The sequence below is a fragment of the Mustelus asterias genome, chromosome 12 (genome assembly GCF_964213995.1).
Source record: "Mustelus asterias chromosome 12, sMusAst1.hap1.1, whole genome shotgun sequence".
Classification (NCBI taxonomy): Eukaryota; Metazoa; Chordata; class Chondrichthyes; order Carcharhiniformes; family Triakidae; genus Mustelus; species Mustelus asterias.
Genome location: NC_135812.1, coordinates 14,297,565 through 14,321,981, shown reverse-complemented (window position 1 = coordinate 14,321,981; position 24,417 = coordinate 14,297,565). Strand labels below are relative to the sequence as shown.

The window sequence follows — 24,417 nt, the reverse complement described above, 5'->3', positions numbered from 1 at the left end:
GGTTACAAATTTGACTCCCTCGTTTCATAATCATTACTGCAACTTTGAAAGCTTGAACATCCATTTCTACCACGAGCAGTGTTAAGCAGCGAGCACCATCGGCTTTTCTAAACAAGAGTTGGTTATTCGTAACTCAGTAAAACTGAGAATTTGTTTAGCATGAAATACTGCCAGTATTCCGATAATCTCACCAATCCTCCAGTCTGAGACAAGTGCTTCATTTGCATCAAAAAGTCACCATTATTTGACCAGTTTTATACAGGATAAGAGGGGGAAAAGTGTTCTCAGATTTTTTTGGGAGCATCATTTTTGCAGTAGAGAACCTGCTTTATTGTACAGTACATGATATATGTATTATTTGTAAACATATGGTTACATATGGGACGGCAAGATGGCACAGTGGTTCTCACTGCTGCCTCACAGCTCTAAGGACCTGGGTTCGATTCCTGGCTTGGGTCACTCACTATTTGGAATTTGCACATTCTCCCCGTGTCTGTGTGGGTTTCCTCCCGGGTGCTCCGGTTTCCTCCCACAATCCAAAGATAGAACAAAGAAAATTACAGCTCAGGAACAGGCTCTTCAGCCCTCCAAGCCTCCACTGACCATGCCTCCCAACTTAACTAAAACCCCCTACCCTTCCAGGGACCATATCCCTCTATTCCCATCCTATTCATGTATTTGTCAAGATGCCCCTTAAAAGTCACTATCGTATCCGCTTCTACTGCCTCCCCTGGCAGCGAGTTCCAGGCACCCACCACCCTCTGTGTAAAAAATCTGCCTCGTACATCTCCTTTAAACCTTGCCCCTCGCACCTTAAACCTGTGCCCCCTAGTCATTGACTCTTCCATCCTGGGAAAAAGCTTCTGACTATCCACTCTATCCATGCCTCTCATAATCTTGTAGACTTCTATCAGGTCGCCCCTCAACCTCCGTCATTCCAGTGAGAACAAACCAAGTTTCTCCAATCTCTCCTCATAGCTAATGCCCTCCAGACCAGGCAACATCCTGGTAAATCTTCTCTGTACCCTCTCCAAAGCCTCCACGTCCTTCTGGTAATGTGGTGACCAGAATTGAACACTATATTCCAAGTGCGGTTAACTAAGGTTCTATAAAGCTGCAACATGACTTGCCAATTTTTAAACTCAATGCCCCAGCCGATGAAGGCAAGCATGTTGTATGTCTTCTTGACTACCTTCTCCGCCTGCGTTGCCACTTTCAGTGATCTGTGTACCTGTACACCCTTTGCCTATCCATGCTCTTAAGGGTTCTGCTATTTACTATCTGTATTAGACCTTCCAAAATGCATTACCTCACATTTGTCCAGATTAAACGCCATCTGCTATCTCTCCGTCCAAGTCTCCAACTGATCTATATCCTGCTGTATCCTCTGATGTTCCCTCATCACTATCCGCAAAATCCACCAACCTTTGTGTCATCCGCAAACTTACTAATCAAACCAGTTACATTTTCCTCCAAATCATTTATACATTTTACAAACAGCAGAGGTCCCAGTACTGATCCCTGAGGAACGTGGGTTAGGTTGATTGGCCATGCTAAATTGCCGCTCGGAGTCCCAGGATGTGTAGGTTAGAGCGATTAGCGGGGTAAATGTATGAGGTCGTGGGGGTAGGGCCTGGGGTGGGATTGTTGTCGGTGCAAACTCAATGGGCCGAATGGCCGCCTTCTGCACTGTAGGGTTTCTATGATTTCTATGTATTATTTCACTTTAAGTGAGATGTGTCTTGCAAAAAATTATCTCTTGCATCACTCAATCTGCTGTAATAATGCGTTGAATTACTGTGAGCTATAGTTTCATTTTCTCTCTGGTCAGTGCCTTTTTATCACTGACAGCTGAGTTTCAAACACCACATTATTAGCAGATATCAACTTTGTTAGGTACAGTTTTTTAAGTTTATTTATTAGTGTCACAAGTAGGCTTACATTAACACTGCAATGAAGTTACTGTGAAAATCCCCTAGTCGCCACACTCTGGCGCCTGTTCAGGTACACTGAGGGAAAATTTAGCACGGCCAATGTACCTAACCAACATGTCTTTCAGACTGTGGGAGGAAACCGGAGGAAACCCATGCAGACACGGGGAGAACGTGCAGATTCCACACAGACAATGACCCAAGCCGGGAATCGAACCCAGGTCCCTGGTTGCTGTGAGGCAGCAGTGCTAACCACTGTGTCACCGTGCCGCCCCTATTGCAGTTGAAGCTGCAACATAATGTAAACACACAAATTAGGAGCAAGGGTCGGCCACTTGGCCCCTTGAGCCTGCTCTGCCATTCAATAAACCTGTGGCCGATCTGACTGTAACGTTAACTCCACAGTTCCCGCCTAACAGACGATAACCTTTTACCCACCCTCCCTCCAGAATCTATCCACCTCTTCCTTAGAAATACTCAAAGATTCTCCAAAGAAGTGTGGGTTAGGTTGATTAGCCAGGCTAAATTGCCCCTTAGTGTCAGGGGACTAGCAGGGTAAATATGTGGGGTTACGGGGTTAGAGTGGGATTGTTGTCAGTTCTGGCCCGGTGGGCCGAATGGCCTCCTTCTGCACTATAGGGATTCTCTGATTCTATTCCACCACCTTCTGAGGAAGGCACTCCAAGGGCTGAGATAGCCCTGAAGTGCTTGCTGCAAAATGCGTTGGTCCATGACATTTTAAAGAGGTGAACTAGTACATTCCTTGCTAATACTGCTCGGTCTTAACTGGAGGAGGATAATGCAGGAAGCTGAAACCAAAAGAGTAAATGCTGGAAAATCTCAGCAGGTCTGGCAGCATCTGTAAGGAGAGAAAAGAGCTGACGTTTCGAGTCCAGATGATCAAAACTTTGACTCGAAATGTCAGCTCTTTTTTCTCCTTACAGCTGCTGCCAGACCTGCTGAGATTTTCCAGCATTTTCCCTTTTGGTTTCAGATTCCAGCATCCGCAGTAATTTGCTTTTATTAATGCAGGATGCTGATTGATTAGAATGTACTACTGGGTGTGCGATTTCCAGGAACAGGTAGTCCTAATCACTTTGAAAAAGGAAGCTTCCATTAACTGATCATGAATTTGGAACAAAAGCAGCAGTGGATTCTTCATGCAGACTCAACATCTCAAACGTTTAGAGCTTTTGCTATTTTGATTTTACTGATCGAGGTCTGTGAAAATGTGTGATGAATTATTGCAAGAAGCAGAGTTGGAGGCAATGCCATCGTCTCTTTCCAGCAATGTCCACTCCTGGATTGCCCGCGTGTCTGTTCAATGCCTGTGTCCTAAACCTTTCCCATTCCTCTCCTACAGGCTTTGGAAGAAGCACAGAAAGCCATTCAACAACTGTTTGCCAAGATCAAAGACATTAAGGACAAAGCAGAGAAATCGGAGCAGATGGTACGTCCAGTGCTAAAGACATTGCTTTGATATTTTAAGATTGAAATGCTCCACTGGCAGAACTTGAGTTGAATGTGAGAAACATAGCAGAACTCGAAAGGAAGGTCATGGTATATTTTTGACATGGCCTCAAAAAAAATAGGTTTTGAGGCGGGTTTTTTTTCTTAAGGTGAGGAAAGAAGTTGCAAGGCAAAGAGGCTTGAGTAGGGAGTTCCAGAAGATGGGAGTCAAGATGGCAGAATGTGAGGAATGCCACAGAAGGGGAAGCTCAAAGTCAGAGCACCACAATATGTAACGAAGTTGCAAAGGTACCAGGTGGCTTTGGGTGGGGGCAAAGTCATGGGAGGACGTGTATATGAGAGTAAAGATTTAGGGACGATCTTACTGGCTCATTCCGCTGGTTGTTTGGCGTGGCGAGCCGGTAAGATAGGGTGAGGGGTGAAAAATCAGGATCACGCCGGTTTTTTGGCCCTCGTGATCTTACCGGCCCAGTTTTACTCGCGAAATTGGCTTCATGCGAAGCTGATTTCAGTATTAATGACATCATTTACATGTCATGAGTGAGTCCAAGACGCTATCGTTCGGGTCACTTGACCTTACCTGCTCGCCGGGTGAGGTTCTCACCGGTGAGGATCACGTATGGTCCCCACCAACAGTGACCAGGCATGATAGCCTCGTCAGTGGGAACAGAGGCCATTAAAGCCTCTCGGGTGGTTGGGGGCAGGGCCGGGCAGTGCCCTTTGGACAGTACCACCCTGCCATTGCCAGCCTGGCACCCTGGCCCTGCCAGTCTGACATCCTGGAACTGCTAGCTGGGCACCTTGGTGGTGCCCACCGGTTACCGTTGGGCAGTGCCAAGGAACTGGTGGGGGGGGGGGGGTGGGGGGGAGGGAGTGAGACCTGCACTGGCAGCGATTGGTGAGTCCCGATGTCCATGGTGTGTGGGGTGGCGGGGAAGGGGGGGTTGACAGAAGATCTCCCAGCACACTGTGCGTATGTACACAGTACACCGGCAGGTATTACTCAGGTTGTCTTTAATCTGTGCAATGGCACACCTAAAGCTCAGCAGCTGGCTTCACTGGTGAGATTAGTCTCCGCCCTGCCCCCCTACTGGCGGGAATCACATCTGGCACTTCTTTTTGACTAAGTGTCATCAGATTGCTTTTTTTAAAACTCGCCCAAAAAAAGAGTTTGAAACACCACCGTTGTCTCACTCGTTCAGCACTTTGACTTTTTTTTAGGAAGATTGCCCCCATACAATTTGGCATAATCAGAGCCAGGATAGGTCAGCATGAACAGAGCTGATGGGTAAGTGGGAAATAGCCGAGGGCAGCATTTAGGCAGAAGGGTTTGCACATCTCTGAGACTTGGTAAACTGAAGAGTTCAGGAGGCTGGTGAGAAGATATTAGAGAAGCTGAGCTTTGAGGTAAAGGATAGTTATTGTTTACAAAATCAACTTGGAGCCTTTTAGAGTGGATCTGATAGCCCTTGAAAAGAAGTAAGAGTGTAAATGAATACAGTATCACCAATCCTGTGTTTGTATTTTTGTCATGAACTTTGTGGTGTTATGATTGCAGTGGATAACGTTGCACAGTCTTTGTGTGATTCGGCCCATGTTGGCTGGAAGGGGATGGTGCACTTGTACAGAACACGGTTTGGCTGTAGATGACCTTTTGAAACTTTCTTCTTTAGGTCAAGGAAATCACACGAGATATCAAACAACTTGATCACGCAAAACGCCACCTCACTACTTCCATCACCACGCTCAACCACCTGCACATGCTTGCGGGCGGTGTTGACTCATTGGAGTAAGTATTCGTGAGAAACAGAGCTGCGTTATGGGTTGAGATGCAGAGTTGTTTTAAGTGTGTTGCCATGTCAGCAGCTTACAGGATGGGCATGTGGCACAGTGGTTAGCACTGCTGCCCCTCGGTGGCCAGGGATCCGGGTTTGACTCCCAGCTTGGGTCACTGGCTGGGTGGAGACTGCATGTCCTCCCCGTGTCTGCGAGGGTTTCCTCCGGGTGCTCTGGTTTCCTCCCACAGTCCGAAAGACGTGTTGGTTAGGGTGCATTGGCCACGCTAAATTCTCCCTCAGTGTACCCCGAACAGGTGCCGGAGTGTGGCGGCTAAGGGATTTTCACAGTAAATTCATTGCGGTGTTAATGCAAGCCTACTTGTGACACTAGGAAACTTAATTGATCCGAAACGATATTACTCAGGTTGTCAGCTTGGAAACAAGTTAAATACTGTTAACTAATAGCGCTCTACTAAGTGAAGGCAGTGCCCAATTTAGTACTCGACTATACAAACTACAAGGTTCCCTTTCAGCTTGTGCTGAACTAGCTGATTGTAGCCAGGCCGGGATTTGGGGAACTGCAGTTGAAGAACAGAGGGACAATTGAGCTTAATGGAGACTGTGTTCCATTTAACTTCAGTAAGCAAGTGAAGCCCTGCCTGTGTGAGGAAATTGTGTGGGTCTTTTACATATATACATGTGTAATAACTTAACGATGTATTCAAGCATTCCTGGAGAATGTATCATAAAGAGTGCAGAATATAATTTCTGCCCCCTCCACTTTCCCAGAGATGTTGATTCCTGTTAAGTTAAGGTTCCATTGCATTTTGCAGTCCTCCTCTACTTGATTCAGGTGGGAGCTAAAGATTGGTACAGTAATTCAGACTTAAAGGCTCAATAGTCAAGCCCAACTCGATGGCGCTTTTTTTCTCAGCCAGAGTTCTGGATTATCATCTCCCTTTCTTGCTAAGCGCACTGAGGCTAATTTGTAGTTCCCTAAATCTCATCTTGGCTACAATCAGCTAGGTCAGCACAAACTGAAAGGGAACCTTGCAGTTTGTAAAGTTTAGTATTACATCGGGCACTGCCTCCACTTAGCAAAGTGGAGAGGAATGTAACTCCTTAATGGATAGCTTTGCCTTGACGACAGTATTCCGTGTTAACATTGTCATTTTGCACCTTAAATAGGAATACTTTGGATGGGATTTTCTGGCCGCTCTCGCCGCAAAACCGGAAAATCCCACGTGAGGTCAACAGACCATTGCATGGTCCACCCCTTGCCCACTACGATTCCCGTGGCTGGCGGGACGGGAGAATTTCCCCCTTTATTATCAGAGCACAAATATTCAGAGCTATATAAAATCTTAACTGAACAACGTAACAGAGTGGTGCAGCGGTAGCGTGCTGGGCCCAGAACCCAGAGGTTGATGGATCAAAACCATCTTTGGCTAATTATGGGGCAGCACGGTGGTTAGCATTGCTGCCTCACAGCGCCAGAGACCTGGGTTCAATTCTGTCCGTGTGGAGTTTGCATGTTCTCCCCCTGTCTGTGTGGGTTTCCTCTGGGTGCTCCGGTTTCCTCCCACAGTCCGAAGATGTGCGGGTTAAGTTGATTGGCCATGATAGATTGCCCCTTAGTGTCAGGGGGATTAGCAGGGTAAATAGATGGGATTACGGGTTAGGGCGTGGATGGAATTGCGGTCAGTGCAGACTCAATGGGCCGAATGGCTGCCTTCTGCACTGTAGTGATCTATGTTCTAACGTTGTAGATGCTTGTTAATAAGCTTCTTCTTAACGGGGCCGCAAGATACGGAATGGACAATTAAATGAAAGTCTTGCATTCATCTCGCACTTTTCACAGCCACTGGTTGTCTCAAATTGTCTTACAACCAGTGAAGCACTTTTGGAAGTTTAGTCATTGTTTATGTAGGAAACGTGGCAGATAACATGGCAAACCCACACTAACAGTAATGTAATAATAACCAGATAAACTCTTTTTTTGTGATGTTGATTGAAGGATGAATATTGACCAGGACACTGAGGCTAACTCCACTGCTCTTCAGAATAATGCCACGGGACCTTTTACATCCACCCGAACAGGCCAATGGGGCCTCGGTTCAACAGCTCATCCGAAGGACAGTACCTCTGACAGTGCAGTACCCACTCAGTGCTGCATTAGAGTGTTGACCTTGATTGTTGTGCTCAAGCCTTGAGGCGGGACTAGAACCCAGCATATTGTAATACAGTGCGCTGAGTCAGCAGCACCATGGCTGAGGTGTTAAATTGGTTTGAAGCAATGCTGAATTCTCTTGCAGTAACCACATCATGCAAATCCATGGTTATTCTAGTCTGATTTGTTTAAGGAAAACCTCTTGTTAGGAACAGGAGAAGGCCATTTAGACCTTCAAGCCTGTTCTGCTATTCAGTGAGTTCCTGGCTGACCAGTTACCTAACTTCATAAACCTGCCTCTGTTTTATGTCCCCTCATGTCCCTTAATCCCTTGGTTAAGAAAAAATCTAAACATCTCAATATTAAAATTAACAACACATCCAGCATCTAGGATACTTTCATTTCTGTTCAAGCACTGTTATCCTGACAACAGACCAAAAAGAAAGCAGGATATAAATTGTGGTGCATGAGTGCGTTGCAATATTGTGAAATCCTAATCACTAAGACTGTATTCTCAGTTTGTTACAATGTTTGGATCACATTTATGATATTTAGAAATTAGTGGAAAAAGTAAACGCAGAGTTTTGAATGCATATTTTGTTTTTGCAGGGCAATGACTCGCCGCAGACAGTATGGAGAAGTGGCTAACCTCATGCAAGGAGTGGTGAACGTGTTGGAACATTTTCATAAGTATATGGGTATTCCACAGATCCGCCAGCTCTCTGAAAGGTAAAGCATCAAAGCTTCTGTTCAACTTGAGGTCACTTCTTAAAGTGGTTTCCACGTTGAAGCCGCACAGATCTGGATTTGTTTAAAAAGATTAGCCGGGTTTTTTTTGTCCAAATTCGCATGCAGTCTCTTTGGATTTTACACATGTTCAATTTGTCCAACCCCTGTTGCTTTATCTCTGTTGACATGATTTGTTGAAATTGGCAACATCCTTTGCATCCCCTGACCCCCCCTTTCAAATGGGAATGAGCAAACTGACTTCAACACCGAACCTCTCGCCTGTTTGTGGGGTTGGTGTCTGGGGACAGCTGTCATGCAGCCTTCCTTGTCTATGTAGCTTTGTGTGGGATTTGCAGAACTCTTGCAGATAATTAAGTAGTGCAAACTCTATAATAGAGAAGTCAATGGCCTAGCTCTTGCTGCCCTTGTTTTGACTGATGAGTGGGGAAGTGTGTGTTTGCAAAAATCAGAAAATAGAGTGGAATGCTTTTTAACACATCGATTCTTGGAATATGGGTGTCACTAGTAAGGCCAACGTTTGTTGTCCATCGTTAGTTGCCCTTGAGCAGTTGATGGTGGTGAGCTGTATTCTTGAACTGCTACAGTCCAAGTGGTGAAGGAACTGCCACGGTGCCATTAGGTAAAAAGTTCCAGGATTTTGACACGATGATGCAGGAACAGTGATATATGTCCAAGATGAGATGGTGTAGAACTTGAGGGAAGGGGTTCCTATTCACCTGCTTCCATTGACTTTCTAAGTGATAGCAGTTACAGAATCATAGAATCATAGAATCCCAACAGTGCAGAAGGAGGCCATTCGACCATTGAGTCTACACCGACCACAATCCCTCCCAGCCACTGTCCCCGTAGCCCCACGTATTTAGCCTTCCAGTCCCCCTGACACTAAGTGGCAATTTATCATGACCAATCCACCTAAACCTGCACATCTTTGGGAGGAAACCGGAGCACCCGGAGAAAACCCACGCAGACACGGGGAGAACGTGCAGACTCCGTACAGGCGGTGACCCAAGCCGGGAATCAAACCTGGGTCCCTGGCGCTGAGAGGCAGCAGTGCTAACCGCTGTGCCAGCGTTTGGCAAATGCTGCCGCAGGAATTTGAGCAAGTTGCTGCAGTACATCCTGAGGACAATCTTGGTGGTGTTTTAAGTTGATGGATGGGCTGCTGATCACTGGACTGTGTGGTCCTGAATGATATTGAGCTTTGAGTGAAATTCATGGAAAACACTGAGGTAGAAATAAAGCACAGAATAAAGAAAAAAATAAAGTTTTACAGTGAGGGTGTAAAAGTAGTCACAAACTTCACCTACTTGGGCAGTAATGTGAGCTATCAGTTGAGTGATAGCAAAGACATTTGGGCCAGAGTTTCCCTGCTGTTCGCACCCTGCCGCTGCTGCGAGTGAGGACGGAAAATCTGGCACTCAGCCAAATCTTCGTTCACCGGAGAATCCTGCTGGCGTGGACAGCCGGAAAATTCTGCCCTTGATTACTGAATCGGCATGGTCAAACATGCCGTGACTGCATTAGCTAACATTTGGAAAGATAAACCTGTCAGAAATATGACTAAAGTTTCTTAAAGCACTGATGTTTCTTATTGCTATTTATGGTGTAGAATGTTGGACCAGGAAGAAGATAGACTTTAAAGATCAGTTCTTTTGAACTTTGGTGCTTCTTGAAGGATGCTCACAGTGGAATGGACTGATCGATGTATAAAGAAGAGGGTTTTAAAACAGATGTGAGTTGACACTGCTGACTGATTGTTAACAGTGGTGGACTGACGGAAGCTGAAATGCCTTATTCAATGTGGAAAAGGTGAAGTTGGAAGGAAAAGTGGGGGAATAATTTAGTGTGGGTAGGCAGAAGACCAGATGGAGGGATAATACCATGGAATGAACAGGCATGGGTTTCGCAAGGTCACTAAGCGTGACACAGGATCGATGCAGCCGGGGAAGGGAAGTAGGAAAGTGCCTGTTGCCACAGTAACTCTCCCTCCCCGAGTTAACCGCACCACCACACACAAAATGACCGTCCCGTGTATTCCCCACGATGATCGAACTTAATTGTTGCTTTTGGTTTTCAAGATGTTACTAGTCACAACCCAGGAGCTGTCCAGGATATTCTTTCTTGAATTCATTTGGTCTGAATGGAATTATTTGAGTCTAATGTTGCATGTGTACAGTTTAATTTGGTAGCTAGTCATCAGTTGGGCAGTTTTAAAATTGGTCCTGTGAAGGGAATGCCTTTGAACCCATAATCCAACAAGTTCAAAGCATCAGGCATAATGGGCAACAGAGACCAGACAAAAATGAGGAGCAGGAGCAGGCTATTTATAGATATGAATCATAGAATCCCTACAGTGCAGAAAGAGGGCATTCGGCCCATTGAATCTGTACTGACCACAATCCCACCTGGGCCCTATTCCCGTAGCCTCACACATTTACCCTGCTAATCCCCCTGACACTAGGGTCAATTTAGAATGGCTAATCAACCTAACCTGCACATCTTTGGACTGTGGAAAGAAACAGGAGCACCCGGAGGAAACCCACGCAGACACGGGGAGAACGTGCAAACTCCAAACAGACGGTGGCCCGAGGCCGGAATTGAACCTGGGATCCTGGTGCTGTGAGGTAGCAGTGCTAACCACCGTGCCACCCCAATAAATCAAATGTTTCATGGTCATCAGTAAATTCTTAATTCCACATATTTTTTAAAGAATTCAAATCCCACCATCTGCCGTGATGGGATTTGATCCCAGAACATTAGCTGAGTTTTATGGATTAATACTCTAGCAGTAATACCACTAGGCCATCACCTTGCCTCTCCCTTAAGCCCGTTGCACCATGTGATAAGATCATGGCTGATCCAATTCTAGCCTCAACCTGTCCCCCAACGCATGCACGCACACACATTCTCTCACACTCTCGCACTCCTCATCTCAGTTGTAAGTGGGAGACCCTTGATGTTTAACCTGTTCCTTAGTTATACACACCCCCACAAGGGGAAACATCCTCTTGACATTCACCCTGTCAAGTACCCTCAGAATCTTCTATGGTTCAATAAGATTCCAAGCACCAATGGCTGTAGATCCAGTCTGCTCAACCTTGAGTGAATGGTGGGGGTGAGATACTCCGCTGTAGTTTTCAGTGGCTGGATGCACAGCAGCAATGAGAGGCCTGGCAGCAGGTTGCCTCCCACTCTCTTGGCAAGGAAATGGTGCAAGAAATTTGAAAGCAGAGAAGAAAAGGCCCTTGAAGTTGCGTTTGAAAGCCACTCCCTTGTCTAGTTTCCAAGATAAAGTGATACGAAATACTTGGTTTTACATATATTTGTTGTCACAAAAACGAATCTGAGAAAGGACTCATGAATCTTTTGAAATCAGTTGTATTTTTGTGTTATCAATGCATGGCTTCCCACACGGCTGTTTAAATTCTGATGTTTTCCCCATTTGGCTCAGATGCTGCAATATGTGCCTTGTGATAACAACAAACCTTAAACACCAGGGCTCTTGTCGAAGATAAGGATTCTTATTCCCTTTAGTGTTGGGTTCAGAATAGCGTGATGTACATTTTGAACATTTACTGGAAGAAGAATGACAGGAGATGAATATATTTAGCACTTTAATCGCATTTCTCAGTGAATTATTGTAAAATGCTGTCCAGGTTGTTTTGTAGACAAGCATGACAGTCATCCTGTGTACAGCAACGTTCCATAGTGGTAAAGCGATGATATTTTTACTTGAGGAGGCCAAAAAAGTCATTTGAACTCTCTGCAATTCTTCAAATTGAATCTTTAATGTCCTCCTGAGTGGACAGATGGGACTTTGGTTTTGCGTCTATTTCAAAGAAAAGTCCATCCAGTGATGCAGCACTTCCACACACTGACACTGAAATATCGACTTCCACCGATCACTGAAAGTGGCAACGCAGATGGATAAGGTAGTCAAGAAGGCATACGGCATCTTGCCTTCATTGGCCGGGACATTGAGTTTAAAAATTGGCAGATCGTGCTGCAGCTGTACAGAAGTTCTGGCCTCATTTAGAATATAGTGTACAATTCTGGTCGCCACACTACCAGAAGGATGTGGATGCTTTGGAGAAGGTACAGAAGAGGTTTACCAGGATGTTGCCTGGTCTGGAGGGTATTAACTATGAGGAGAGGTTGGATAAACTCAGTTTGTTCTCGCTGGAATGATGGTGGTTGAGGGGGTGACCTGATAGAGGTTTACAAGATTATGAGTGGCATGGACAGAGTGGATAGTCAGATGCTCTTTCCTAGGGTAGAAAAGTCAAGTACTCGGGGACATAGGTTTAAGGCGCATGGGGAAAAGTTTAGAGGAGATGTGCGAGGCAAGTTTTTTACACAGAGGGTGGTGAATGTCTGGAACACGCTGCCCGGGAAGGTGGGGGTGGGAACAGGTACGATAGTGGCATTTTAAGGGGCATCTAGACGAATACATGAATAAGATGGGAATGGAAGGATACGGATTCTGTAAGTGTATACGGTTCTAGTTTAGGTAGGCATCATGATTGGCGCAGGCTTGGAGGGCCGAAGGGCCTGTTCCTGTGCTGTACTGTTCTTTGTATTATACGCTTAAATTCTGGTGGAACTTCTAACCTATTGACGGAACGCTAAGAATGTTAGCATCTTCAGATTTCTAATTTCTAATTAATCTACATTTCTAATTAATTGAAAGCACTTAATGTTGGCACACTACTTTCAAATTAAGATATTGTTTTTTTATTACATTGTCTAAAGAGCAAGGGAGTAAAACATACATGATAGAACATAGAACAGTACAGGACAGGAACAGGCCCTTCGGCCCACAATGTTGTGCCAAACATGATGCCAAATTAAACAAATCCTTTCTGCCTGCCCTTGGTCCATATCCCTCTATTCCTTGCATATTCATGTGCTTATCTAAAAGCCCCTTAAACGGCCCTATCCTATCTGCCTCCACCACCACCTCTGGCAGTGCATTCCAGGCACCTACCACCTACTTTGTGTTCAAAAAAAACTTGCCCCTCACAAATCCTTTGAACTTTTCCCCTCTCACTTTTAGTGCATGCTCCTTAGTATTAGTCATTTCAACTCCGGGCAAAAAGGTTCTGACTGTCAACTCTACCGATGCATCTCATAATTTTATACACTTCTCTCATGATCAGCCCTCAAATGTTACTTGGGGACCTAACTGAGGGAGAAAAAGTAACAGAAAAAATGAATGTTCAGAACATGGAATTAAGCATATTTACATGTGGGTAATAAGGATGAGCTGTTAATGTTCCAGCACATTACTAAGGGAATGCTGCATTGTTGAAAGTGGCGTTTTTCAGATGAGACACTAAATCAAGGCCCTGTCTGCCTGTTGAGGTGGGTATATAAAAGCTGCATGACATGTTTGAGGAAGAACGTTGAGTTGTATGAGTGTGCTGGACAACATCCCTTCCTCAACCAACAACACCAACCTGCATCACATTGGTGTTAACTGTGCAAGGCTGCCACACTTGCCAACATTAACAGTTACTGCAAAATGTATAACAGTTTGATGTGTTTCTCTCAGACACGATAACGCGCTATATAAATGTAATTTCTCTGTTGCTTTGTGACTTGAAAATGTTTGAACAACTTCACCACTTCACTAATCCCAGATGCCAGCATCAAGCTGCCTTTGGTAAATGCTTCAATTTAGCTCCTGCCCCATGTCAGATTCCTGGCAATTCCCTGTTTGGTAATGTGCTTCTCCCTCTCCTGTACCTCTTTAAGTTCCAGAATTTTCTTTTGACCCTCCTGACTCCTGAATGTTTTGCACAACTTTCTTTTCTTTTTCTTACTCTCCTGTTTTGTCATCGACATTTTTCTGGACAAGGCTTTATTGTTTTCCCACTATATCCTCCCCTTTAACTAGCTTTTGCCACTTCATCTCTCTCGTGTAACATTTCATCCCCTGCACCTGCTTCCTGAAAATCCTGTTCAATTGAGCTTATCATGCGTTCCACTCTTATTTCCACCTTTAGAAGTAACAGCTTGGTATGGCTCCTGCTCTGTCCAAGACCGCAAGAAACTACAAAAGGTCGTGAATGTAGCCCAATCCATCACGCAAACCAGCCTCCCATCCGTTGACACTGTCTACACTTTCCACTGCCTAGGCAAAGCAGCCAGCATAATTAAGGACCCCATGCACCCCGGACATTCTCTCTTCCACCTTCTTCCGTCGGGAAAAAGATAGTCTAAGGTCACGTACCAACTGACTCAAGAACAGCTTCTTCCCTGCTGCCATCAGACTTTTGAATGGACCTACCTTGCATTAAGTTGATCTTTCTCTATGCCCTAGCTATGACTGTAACACTACATTCTGCACTCTCTCCTTTCCTTCTCTATGAACAGTATGCTTTGTCTGTATAATGCGCAAGAAACAATACTTTTCACGGTATGCTAATACATGTTGCAATAATAAATCAAATCAAATCAAAATGCTATCACTCAATCGCAAATGTCCTCCTACTTCACTTGGCTTCTTATTCCTTCCAATGAATTAGAAACTAGTCCAGTACTGCCTTTCGCCACGTGTGTTGTCTCATCTGCTATTCGTGGAGACGTTGTTTAATTATTTTATTTGTCGATTGGTCTGGATGTTGTCAAGGTTTGAGCTTCAAAGGCATCCTCCGTGATGGTCATGTAAAAAATCACAACAAGAGTGAGGCAATGGTATTTCACAGAGATCAAGGACGGGAATGTTTATTTTGGCAACCATTGCAACATGATGGGTGTCATTTGTCTTTGCACTTTTAAAAGAAAAGTCACTGGGATTTCAATTTTGCCACAGACATGTTAAGTACTTTTGAACTTCTTGACTGTAGATCTTTGTCTGCACACCTGACTTTATCAATAAATCTCTCGGTGCTTCTGCAGTTATGGTGATCAAATGTTTCACCTTTCATCAACTGTAATTTTTAGTTCTGTACAAGTAAGCAGATTGCCTCCGCGTGATAAATACACCCGCGTTGTAAATCGTTTATGTGGAATGTATTTTAGGTTTCATGATTCCTTCTCAGCAGAGGAAATACTCCACTTGCTCGTCACTCCCCACTTATTCGTGCTCCCCACTTTCTCAAACTCCCCCGCTCCCTCATGCTCTTGCTCTTCCTCCACCCTCACTGCTTTCTGATGTATGTAGAACCTGGGAAGATTCTGACTCTGTTCTGGACTCACTTGGTGGATTTTTGCAGGCTTCCCACGGTTTGCGGATCTAGCCCACTGCACGACTAAGTGGGCACAGTCTTTACTGACTGTAATTCAGACCGCATGAAGATGCGGCATTCTGTTGTTTGAAAATGCCAGGAAGAACAGGGTGTAAATCCTCTGGGTTTTTGTTTTCAAATTTCTCCTCTCCTCACCTCACTCTAATGTTTGGCCTTCTACCTCACATTTCCTCACACGTTCTCACTCCTCTAACATTTGACTTTTTACTCCCACTGCTTCACTGTTGATGACAGCTTGTTCAGCCAGTACATTCCTGCTTTCTGCAATTCTCTGCCCGCTTTTTGCCTGCCCTATATTTGAAAAAAAAAGTCTCAAATCGGCAGTTTCTGTTCCCCATCCTAATCTTTCCACTTATTCTCCTTTTTCCATATTTATTGGTCACCCTGCACTTCTCCAGTTTGTTGTAAAGTGCTCTGCATTGTTGCAGTAACTGAAGCTTTATCAGTAACCCAGGAGAACGATTTCAAATTGGGTAACTTGGTAGCTAGGTGCGGGGAGGAACCCAATTTGTTTTGTTCCTGCACAGCCAGACAGTTCTTGAAGTTGTCAGAGCTTGTCTCATATTTCTCACCAGTTGACTAATTCTGGATCTCATTGTTTGTTTTTCACAGTGCAGCCCTCAAGACCCTTTTTCCCCTTGTGTGTGTTGCTAGTCTCCCGCAAAAGGACTTATAAAAAAGGGGTGCTTTTTTTCTATTTGTCCACCTTCTATTCTGGGAACCCATGAGAGGAGAGAGTGCCACTGCTGCTGAGTCCACCGCAGGCCTGGGGGCTGTGGGGCTTTATGGCTGTAATTTTGCAATTCAGGCATTTCTCTCTGCCTGCCATCCCAGCACAACAAAGTTGAAAGGATTTCAGTTGACCCCCTGTCAGTCCCGTTCCCGCTGCAAAGTACCACGTCCATTGATGTGGTTTAGTGCAGACAGATCTCAGATGTGGCTGGCAGATTTGAGTGTTGGAGAGGGCGGAAAGCTAACATCTGTGCTACAATGTTGATGTTTGTAAACCTTAACTCTTAGGGTGCTGGTAGGTCCTCGTTCATGCAATTAGGGCACAGAAGGAAGCCATTCTGCCCATTCAGTTCATACTGTCCATTTAACAGCTAGTGTAAACGATTCAGAAACACTGTCAAGAGATTTGTTGCACTCTCTTTTTGTAGTTTGTATTTGGGAAAACTACAGCATTTTAACCCGGCATTTCCTGGGTAAGAATGCTACAGAATTCCCAGGCTAAAGCAGCACCAGAGCTCCTTGGGTTTACACACACTGTGTTCGACAGCTTCAGGATGTTCCCAGTTTTTTCCCCCAGCTCATGCATCAGTTCTGTTATTCTAAGGATGAAAGAAAATGTGGCAGCCAGTTGGTACACAGCAAGATCCCACAGACAGTAAATGTGGTAAATATCCCAATAACTTGGAAACTCAAAGGAAGGCAGAGAAGTGAAGGGATTTAGTGCAACAATCCTACATGATAGGACTGAAAACTGGATCTTCAATAGAGGAGGGATTCGTATGAAAGGATGTTGCAGTGAGAGCGTTGTGCGGTGGCGGAGGAAACTTGAAGATAAAATATGAATTTAATATGTTGAAGAGCATGGAACAAGTTTTAAATTTTATTTATTAGTGTCGCAAGTAGGCTTGCATTAACAATGCAGTGAAGTTACTGTGAAAATACCCTAGTTGCTACACTCTGGCGCCTGTTTGGGTACACTGAGGGAGAATTTAGCATGGCCAATGCACCTAACCAGCACGTTTTTCGGACTGTGGGAGGAAACCGGAGCACCTGGAGGAAACACACTGGGAGAATGTGCAGACTCTGCACAGACAGTGACCCAAGCCGAGAATCGAACCCGGGTCCCTGGCAATGTGAGACAGCAGTGCTAACCACTGTCCCCCTGACACTAAGGGGCAATTTAGGATGGCCAATCCACTTGACCTGCACATCTTTCGGACTGTGGGAGGAAACCGGAGCACCCGGAAGAAACCCACGCAGACACGGAGAACGTGCAGACTCCGCACAGACAGTGACTCAAGCCGGGAATCGAACCTAGGTCCCTGATGCTGTGAGGCAGCAGTGCTAACCACTATCCCATCCTTGCCACTGTGCCCACCCCTGGGCAGGTGACCAGGACAGAGTTGGTAGAGGAAGTTATCAGGAGCAGCATAGCAAGTGGAGAATTCAATTCTTTTTATTATTTCTCATGCCATGGGTATTGTTAGCAAGGCGAACATTTCTTGTCTGTAGTTGCTTTGAGAAGGTGACGTTGAACTGTGAAAGTAGTTTAATACAAACTGAGTGGCTTACGGTTCAAAGCTGGTGGCGAGAGTTCAAAAGTGGTGTGAGAGGAAGAGAGACGCCGCAAGAGTTCAAAAAGCAGCACGCGAAGGAGAGATCCTGTTGGGTCAATCTGTGTACCGAGGACATACTGAAAATATAATCAAAGTGCAACATTACAGGAAAATAGGTAAATGTTGGTATAAATTAATAAAGAGAAATAAATAATTAAAGATAGCAGGCCAGATGATGTGTTGTGACTGAAGAATGTGTGGTTTCCTGGATTCCAGTGTGATCCAGGGCAAACACGTCTGCAGTAAGTGCCTCTGGCTTGAGGAGCTTTAACTTGGAGTCATTGAACTGGAGGCTGAGCTGCAGACACAATGATGCATCAGGTAGCGGGGAGTTTACCTGGACATTTTATTCCAGGAGGCAGTCACATTCCTTAGGATAGGGACTTCCGATAATCAGGGACAGGAGGGTGTGAAAGTGAGTAAAGCAGTCACGGGGATCAAGAAGGTAGAAATGGAGGAGCCCCCGCCATTGCAACTGTCTGACAAGTTTGGCGTGCTTGCACTTTGTGTGGATGAAAGTGGGTCTGCAGGTGGATGAGTGAACTGACCATGGCACCGTAGTACCATTCAGAGAGATGAGTCAATAGGAATGTTAGGAAAATCCACACAGTTCCCTGTAAACAGGAGTGACAATCTCGAAGGCGGTATTGCCCGCCTGGTCCCAGAAATTGGGACAGCTTCTCAGGGCTGGAGAAGAACCTGTAGTGGGAGGGGAGGCACCAGTGGTCAAGGTCCACAAAGGCAGGATTAGAAAAGAGATTCTGCTTGGGTAGTAGGAGCTTAATTAATCTTTGGATTATTACCTGAGCCATGAGCAAGTTGACATCGGCAAAATCTGATCAGAGAGTTAACTACATGGGTCAAAGACTGTTGTAAGAGAAATGGGTTTTGATTCATGGCATCAGCATTGGGGGAAGTGAGAGCTTTACCATTGGGACTGCCTTCACCTCAACTATGTTGGACCCAGTGTTCTGGTAATTCCTATAATAACTAGGGCTGTAGAGAGGAGATGAGGAATTAAATGTGATAAGTTACAGAGAGAAGACAAGACAAGAGAGCAGGGTAGCAATAATCAGAGAGTGGCAGGAAGAGTAAGTGCATGTAAAGTTCAGAGTAAGCCAGCAGGTAAGAACATAAGAACTAGGAGCAGGGGTAGGCCCTCTGGCCCCTCGAACCTGCTCTGCCATTCAATAAGATCATGGCTGATCTTTTCATGGACTCAGCTCCACTTACCCACCCGCTCACTATAACCTTGACCGCGGCACGGTAGCACAGTGGTTAGCACTGCTGCTTTACAGCTCCAGGGACCTGGGTTCGATTCCCGGCTTGGGTCACTGTCTGTGTGGAGTTTGCACATTCTCCTCGTGTCTGCGTGGGTTTCCTCCGGGTGCTCCGGTTTCCTCCCACAGTCCAAAGATGTGCGGGTTAGGTTGATTGGCTATGCTAAAATTGCCCCTTAGTGTCCTGAGATGTGTAGGTTAGAGGGATTAGCGGGTAAATGTGTAGGGATATGGGGGTAGGGCCTGGGTGGGATTGTGGTTGGTGCAGACCCGATGGGCCGAATGGCCTGTTTCTGCACTGTAGGGTTTCTATGATTATAACCCTTAATTCCTTTACTGTTCAAAAATTTTTCTATCCTTGCCTTAAAAACATTCAATGAGGTAGCCTCAACTGCTTCACTGTGCAGGGAATTCAACAGATTCACAACCCTTTGTGTGAAGAAGTTCCTCCTCAACTCAGCCCTAAATCTGCTCCCCCTTATTTTGAGGCCATGCCCCCTAGTTATAGTTTCACCTGCCAGTGGAAACAACTTCCCTGCTTCTATCTTATCTATTCCCTTCATAATCTTATATGTTTCTATAAGATCTCCCCTCATTCTTCTGAATTCCAATGAGTATAGCCCCAGTCTACTCTGTCTCTCCTCATAAGCCAACCCTCTTAACTCTGAGACCAACCTAGTCAATCTCCACTGCACCCACTCCAGTGCCAGTATATCCTTTATCAAGTAAGGAGACCAAAACTGTACACAGTAATCCAGGTGTGGCCTCACCAGCACCTTATACAGCTGCAACATAACCTCGCTGTTTTTAAACTCCATCCCTCTAGCAATGAAGGACAAAATTCCATTTGCCTTCTAGAGGCTAGAGGTTCTGGAAATAGTAAAAGTTCAGAACTTTTCTTTGCACCTAAACGTCTGCAGTATTCATTACAAAACTTGAATTGAGAACACAAATAGGAATAAATGTGTATGATCTGATAGCCAATCTAGAGACATAGCTACAAAATGACATTGGCTGGGACCTGAATACTCAGGGGTACATGACATTTCGGAAGTGAGAGAAAGGTGGCTCTGCTAATTAAGGATGGTATTTGTATATAAGAGAGGGATGACCATAGTTCTCAAATTAAAGATATATTATCAGCTCGGGTAGCACTGAGAAATAATAAAAGTAGGAAGTCACCTGTGGGAGTAGGTTATAGGCCATCTAGTTATCATACTATAGGATGGGGTATAGAAGAAATACTGAGGACAGGTGAGAAAAAGTATGGTGATAATTGTGAATGATTCTGATCTACGCATAGATTGGATGAATCACGTTGGCAAGGATAATGTGGAAGATGAGTTCACAGTAATTTCTAGACAATAACCACAGTTTTGTGGTCTCTTTACCAGGTTTTTCTTCACCGATTTTAATAACTGAATTCCAATTCTCAAACTGTTATGGTCAGAATTGAATTAGTGCTCTCTAAATTACTAATTAGTCCAGGCCTTTGTCCACTAAGATGTCCACTAAGTTACTGACACGACAAGTGATGAAAGCATCACAAGTTAAAATTAGAGACTGCTGAGCAGGCATTATTGTAATAACTTATGTTTCCTCTTGTGGTGAACCATAGATGGTTACACCACTATGGGTACTTGTACATATGTTACTCTTGTTACTGTTGGGGTTAGGGTTGGGGTGTTCCACCTGTTAGCATTGTTCTGTGGTACACTCCGTTTGGCTCCGCCTTCCTATAGGGGTATAAAGGCCACTGCTCTTCCTAGTGACCCTTTAGTCTGGGATAGTATTGTTAAGCAGTGTGCTCTATTCTTGTTGCGAATAAAAGCCTTTATTTCCCGAGTACGATCTAGCCTCTCGAGTGAATTAATCGCGCATCACCTCTCCAACCAAAAAATATTATGAATATTATAAAACACACAACATTATTCATTCATTCACTCGTGGGACATTGACGTCGCTGTCTAGCCAGCATTTATTACCAAGAATAATACTTGGGACTAATTTAAAAAGTATAATCTGTTGATAAACGAAAATGATGCATTACAAGTGTTTTGTGAATCTTCTCTCAGCAATGTCCGTTAAACTATGGTATATTTGTAGACTCTGTGCTCTTGGTGCGACCAATCAATTACATGGATTACGCGGATTTGCTTCCTTGGCAAACAGTCTTCTACACACTTACTAATGAGGTCAGTTACTGTCGTGGCATACTCGTTCATGCTGATCGCAGAGTTTTTAAGATTGACCGAGTCCACTGACTCTAAGCAGTCCCGTAGGAGATCATCTGATTCCTCAGACCGACATTGCACGACTTTCTTTGATGGATTCTCCCGCTTCAGTTTTTGCTTGCAAGCCGGGAGCAGGAGCACAGCCTTGCGGTCGGATTTACCGAAGTGTGGGCGGGCGATAGAGCGGTAGGCAGGTTTGATATTTGTGTAGCAGTGGTCTAGGATGTTTGGGTCTCTGGTGGAACAGGAGACGTGTTGGTGGTAATTTGGTACCATGCTCTTGAGCTTGGCCTGATTGAAGTCCCCAACCACGATGACCCAAGGCCTCGAGATGTGACAGTAATAAATAAACCAAATCAAAACACACAACTCCACTTTAGCAATGGGTGGCATTGCTCGGGGAAGTTCTTTGTCGCCTATTACTTTTCTTCGATTATTTAAAATGTGTGTTGCTTGGTATTACCCATTGAGTTCAATGCTGTGCCAGATCGGCTGTTGTAAATGGTGAAGTTTGTTGGTGTGGCCCTGTGCGCATATTGTGGACATCAATGCTGTGGATTTGAAAATGCATTGGAATGAAACTGAATAGAAACCATTTTTTCCAAAATTATTACAATACCTGGAAGTACTGATGAAAACTGCTGAACAAGATTTCACTTCACTTACCATAACAAACCAAATATAATCAACATCTTTCAAATATTACTTAGCAGGTGAATGATTTAAAAAAATAAAAAAGTAAATTTCACTTTAAGTAATCGATACAGCAAAGATTGATTGGCTCGGTTGACAGCGTGGGTTCATTCCCTGTACCAGCTGTAGTAGTTTGTGGAGGCTTGCCTCCATATCTTGCCCCCTCCCCACTTGATGTGAAGTGATGCCCCTCTTGCTATGTAACCAGTTGTGCCTCTCTAATGGAGAGAAATGCCTACGGTTCTTTGTGGACTACGGCTAATTACCAATTGTAGTCATTCACACTCACGTTGTTTGTATCTTAAAGACTTGATTAGCTGTAAGTATTCGCATTCCAACCATTATTCATGTAAATTGAGTCTGTGTCTTTATATGCCCTGTTTGTGAACAGAATTCCCACTCACCTGAAGAAGGGGCTTGGAGCTCCGAAAGCTTGTGTGGCTTTTGCTACCAAATAAACCTGTTGGACTTTAACCTGGTGTTGTTAAACTTCTTACTGTAATTACCAATTGCCGTACCACGAAGATATGCCTCATAGTTACAAACACACATTACATCCCGCACAAATGTGGGACCCCCGTGTAATCTCACAGTCTTGCCAACGCAACGACATAGGTTCTCAGACTTCCCACTCAATTGTTTTGACCTTTGAGTTGCATTCACAAGCAGCCATATTCCATCTAGTGTTCTTGTACAGTCAACAGCCACAAGGTACACAAGCCGTCTCTCACTTGGACCACAACAGTTCTTGATGACACACAATCCCCAGGGATTTGATTTGATTTATTATTGTAACATATAGTGAAAAGTATTGTTTCTTGTGCGCTATACACACAAAGCATACTGTTCATAGAGAAGGAAACAAGAGAGTGCAGAATGTAGTGTTACAGTCATAGCTAGGGTGTAGAGAAAGATCAACTTAATGCGAGGCAGGTCCATCCAGAAGTCTGACTCCAGAAGTCTGACAGCAGTAGGGAAGACTCCAGTCTTCCCGTCTCCAATCTTTTTAAACAGTCTGGTGGGCTCTGGCAACACTGAAACAGCAGCAATGAATCTTGTCCAATCAACAATCCCATGCCCTTCCTGTCTTCAGCTCTCTGCTCTTTCCAACTGAATAAAGACAAATTAACAGTCGCTGCTCTAGTTTCAGAGACCTGCTTCAACACCAGGATCTGTGAAGACTACCAAACAGAAAACTGTTGAGAACCTTGTTTCCTTTTGCACAAATTTGCAGTGTGTCCTGTCTGCCAAACAGAAGACACCGGCTGACCCACCCGCGCTGTAATTGGCTTTCTGTTTACCCTTGCTGCTTAGCTGTTCACCTCCATGCCAACCTCAAGTCATGTGGGCATTTCTTGGAACCTCATGAGGTTATAATCAGGAAACCAATCAACCTTCTTTCAGAATACTCCCCAGTCAACTTGGGTTGTAAAGGGACATTGAATAAAAGAAAATGCAGGCCTTTCCCAACACATAGGCCATCACAAGATCCATTCCTAGTAAGAAGTCTCACAACACCAGGTTAAAGTCAAACAGGTTTATTTGGCAGCACGAGCTTTCGGAGCAGCGCCAAATAAACCTGTTGGACTTTAACCTGGTGTTGTGAGACTTCTTACTGTGCCCACCCCAGTCCAATGCCGGCAACTCCACATCATGGCCCTCATTCCTATTCAGCAAGTTTTCAGGAATAAACTAATTGACTATAACTTCCAGCACCAGGACTCCCTACTGAACACACATCCAATTACATGATTAAACATCATAACCTCAAGTGCTTTGTGTGGTTAATAGAGCTGGCGCAGGTTTGGCCCAGGACATTTTTTGCTGGCTCTGCCTTTGAAGAAAAATCTGAATTCTTCTGTGATTTGGCAACCTATTGTTTTATCGAGACAAACTTTACATAGAGCATCGGACATTATCAGAATATCCCAAAGTGCTTCACAGACAGTGAATTATTATTTGAAGTGTTGTTACATGAGCTTTATGGCTTCTTTCTGCTAACCTGCACTCCCCGTAGTTTATTCGTATGTGTTGACTACTGATATGGTAGCTAGTAAACCCATTCCACGTTTTCTGCCGATGTTGTTTTAAATCTGTATTTTGGAGTGTCTGCACCCTCTATTTTTGCTCCCTCACTCTCAAATGGCAACTCCCCATATGTACCAATTCGCACGTTTCAAAATGGTCCAAATCACCATCAGAAACTTTTATATCAACTGGGTTGATGGTCCCATGACCTTTCACATAGTACTGATTGGCTGCTGCTGAATAACAGGGTTGATTAGCACGGTACCGTTAGCACGTACAAAGCTTTTTTTCAATTCATTCGTGGGATGTGAAGAGTCATTTTATTTCTTTTATTCATTCGTGGGATAGAAGGGTGGCACAGTGGTTAGCACTGCTGCCTCACAGTGCCAAGGACCCGGGTTTGACTGGTATGGAGGGTCTTAGCTTATGAGGAGAGATTGGGTAAACTGGGGTTGTTCTCCCTGGAAAGACGGAGAATGAGG

General features: G+C 44.6%; 1 protein-coding gene across 1 annotated transcript in view; it reads left to right on the top strand.

Annotated features, from left to right (window-relative positions):
- The window catches only part of vps53 (VPS53 subunit of GARP complex), a 293,849-nt gene that overhangs the window by 80,101 nt on the left and 189,331 nt on the right, over positions 1–24,417 (top strand). Inside the window, exons 5-7 of the mRNA XM_078224778.1 lie at positions 3,295–3,381; positions 5,075–5,190; positions 7,959–8,078. Of these exons, the coding sequence (XP_078080904.1) occupies positions 3,295–3,381; positions 5,075–5,190; positions 7,959–8,078 (323 nt within the window). The remainder of the gene's footprint in view (positions 1–3,294; positions 3,382–5,074; positions 5,191–7,958; positions 8,079–24,417) is intronic.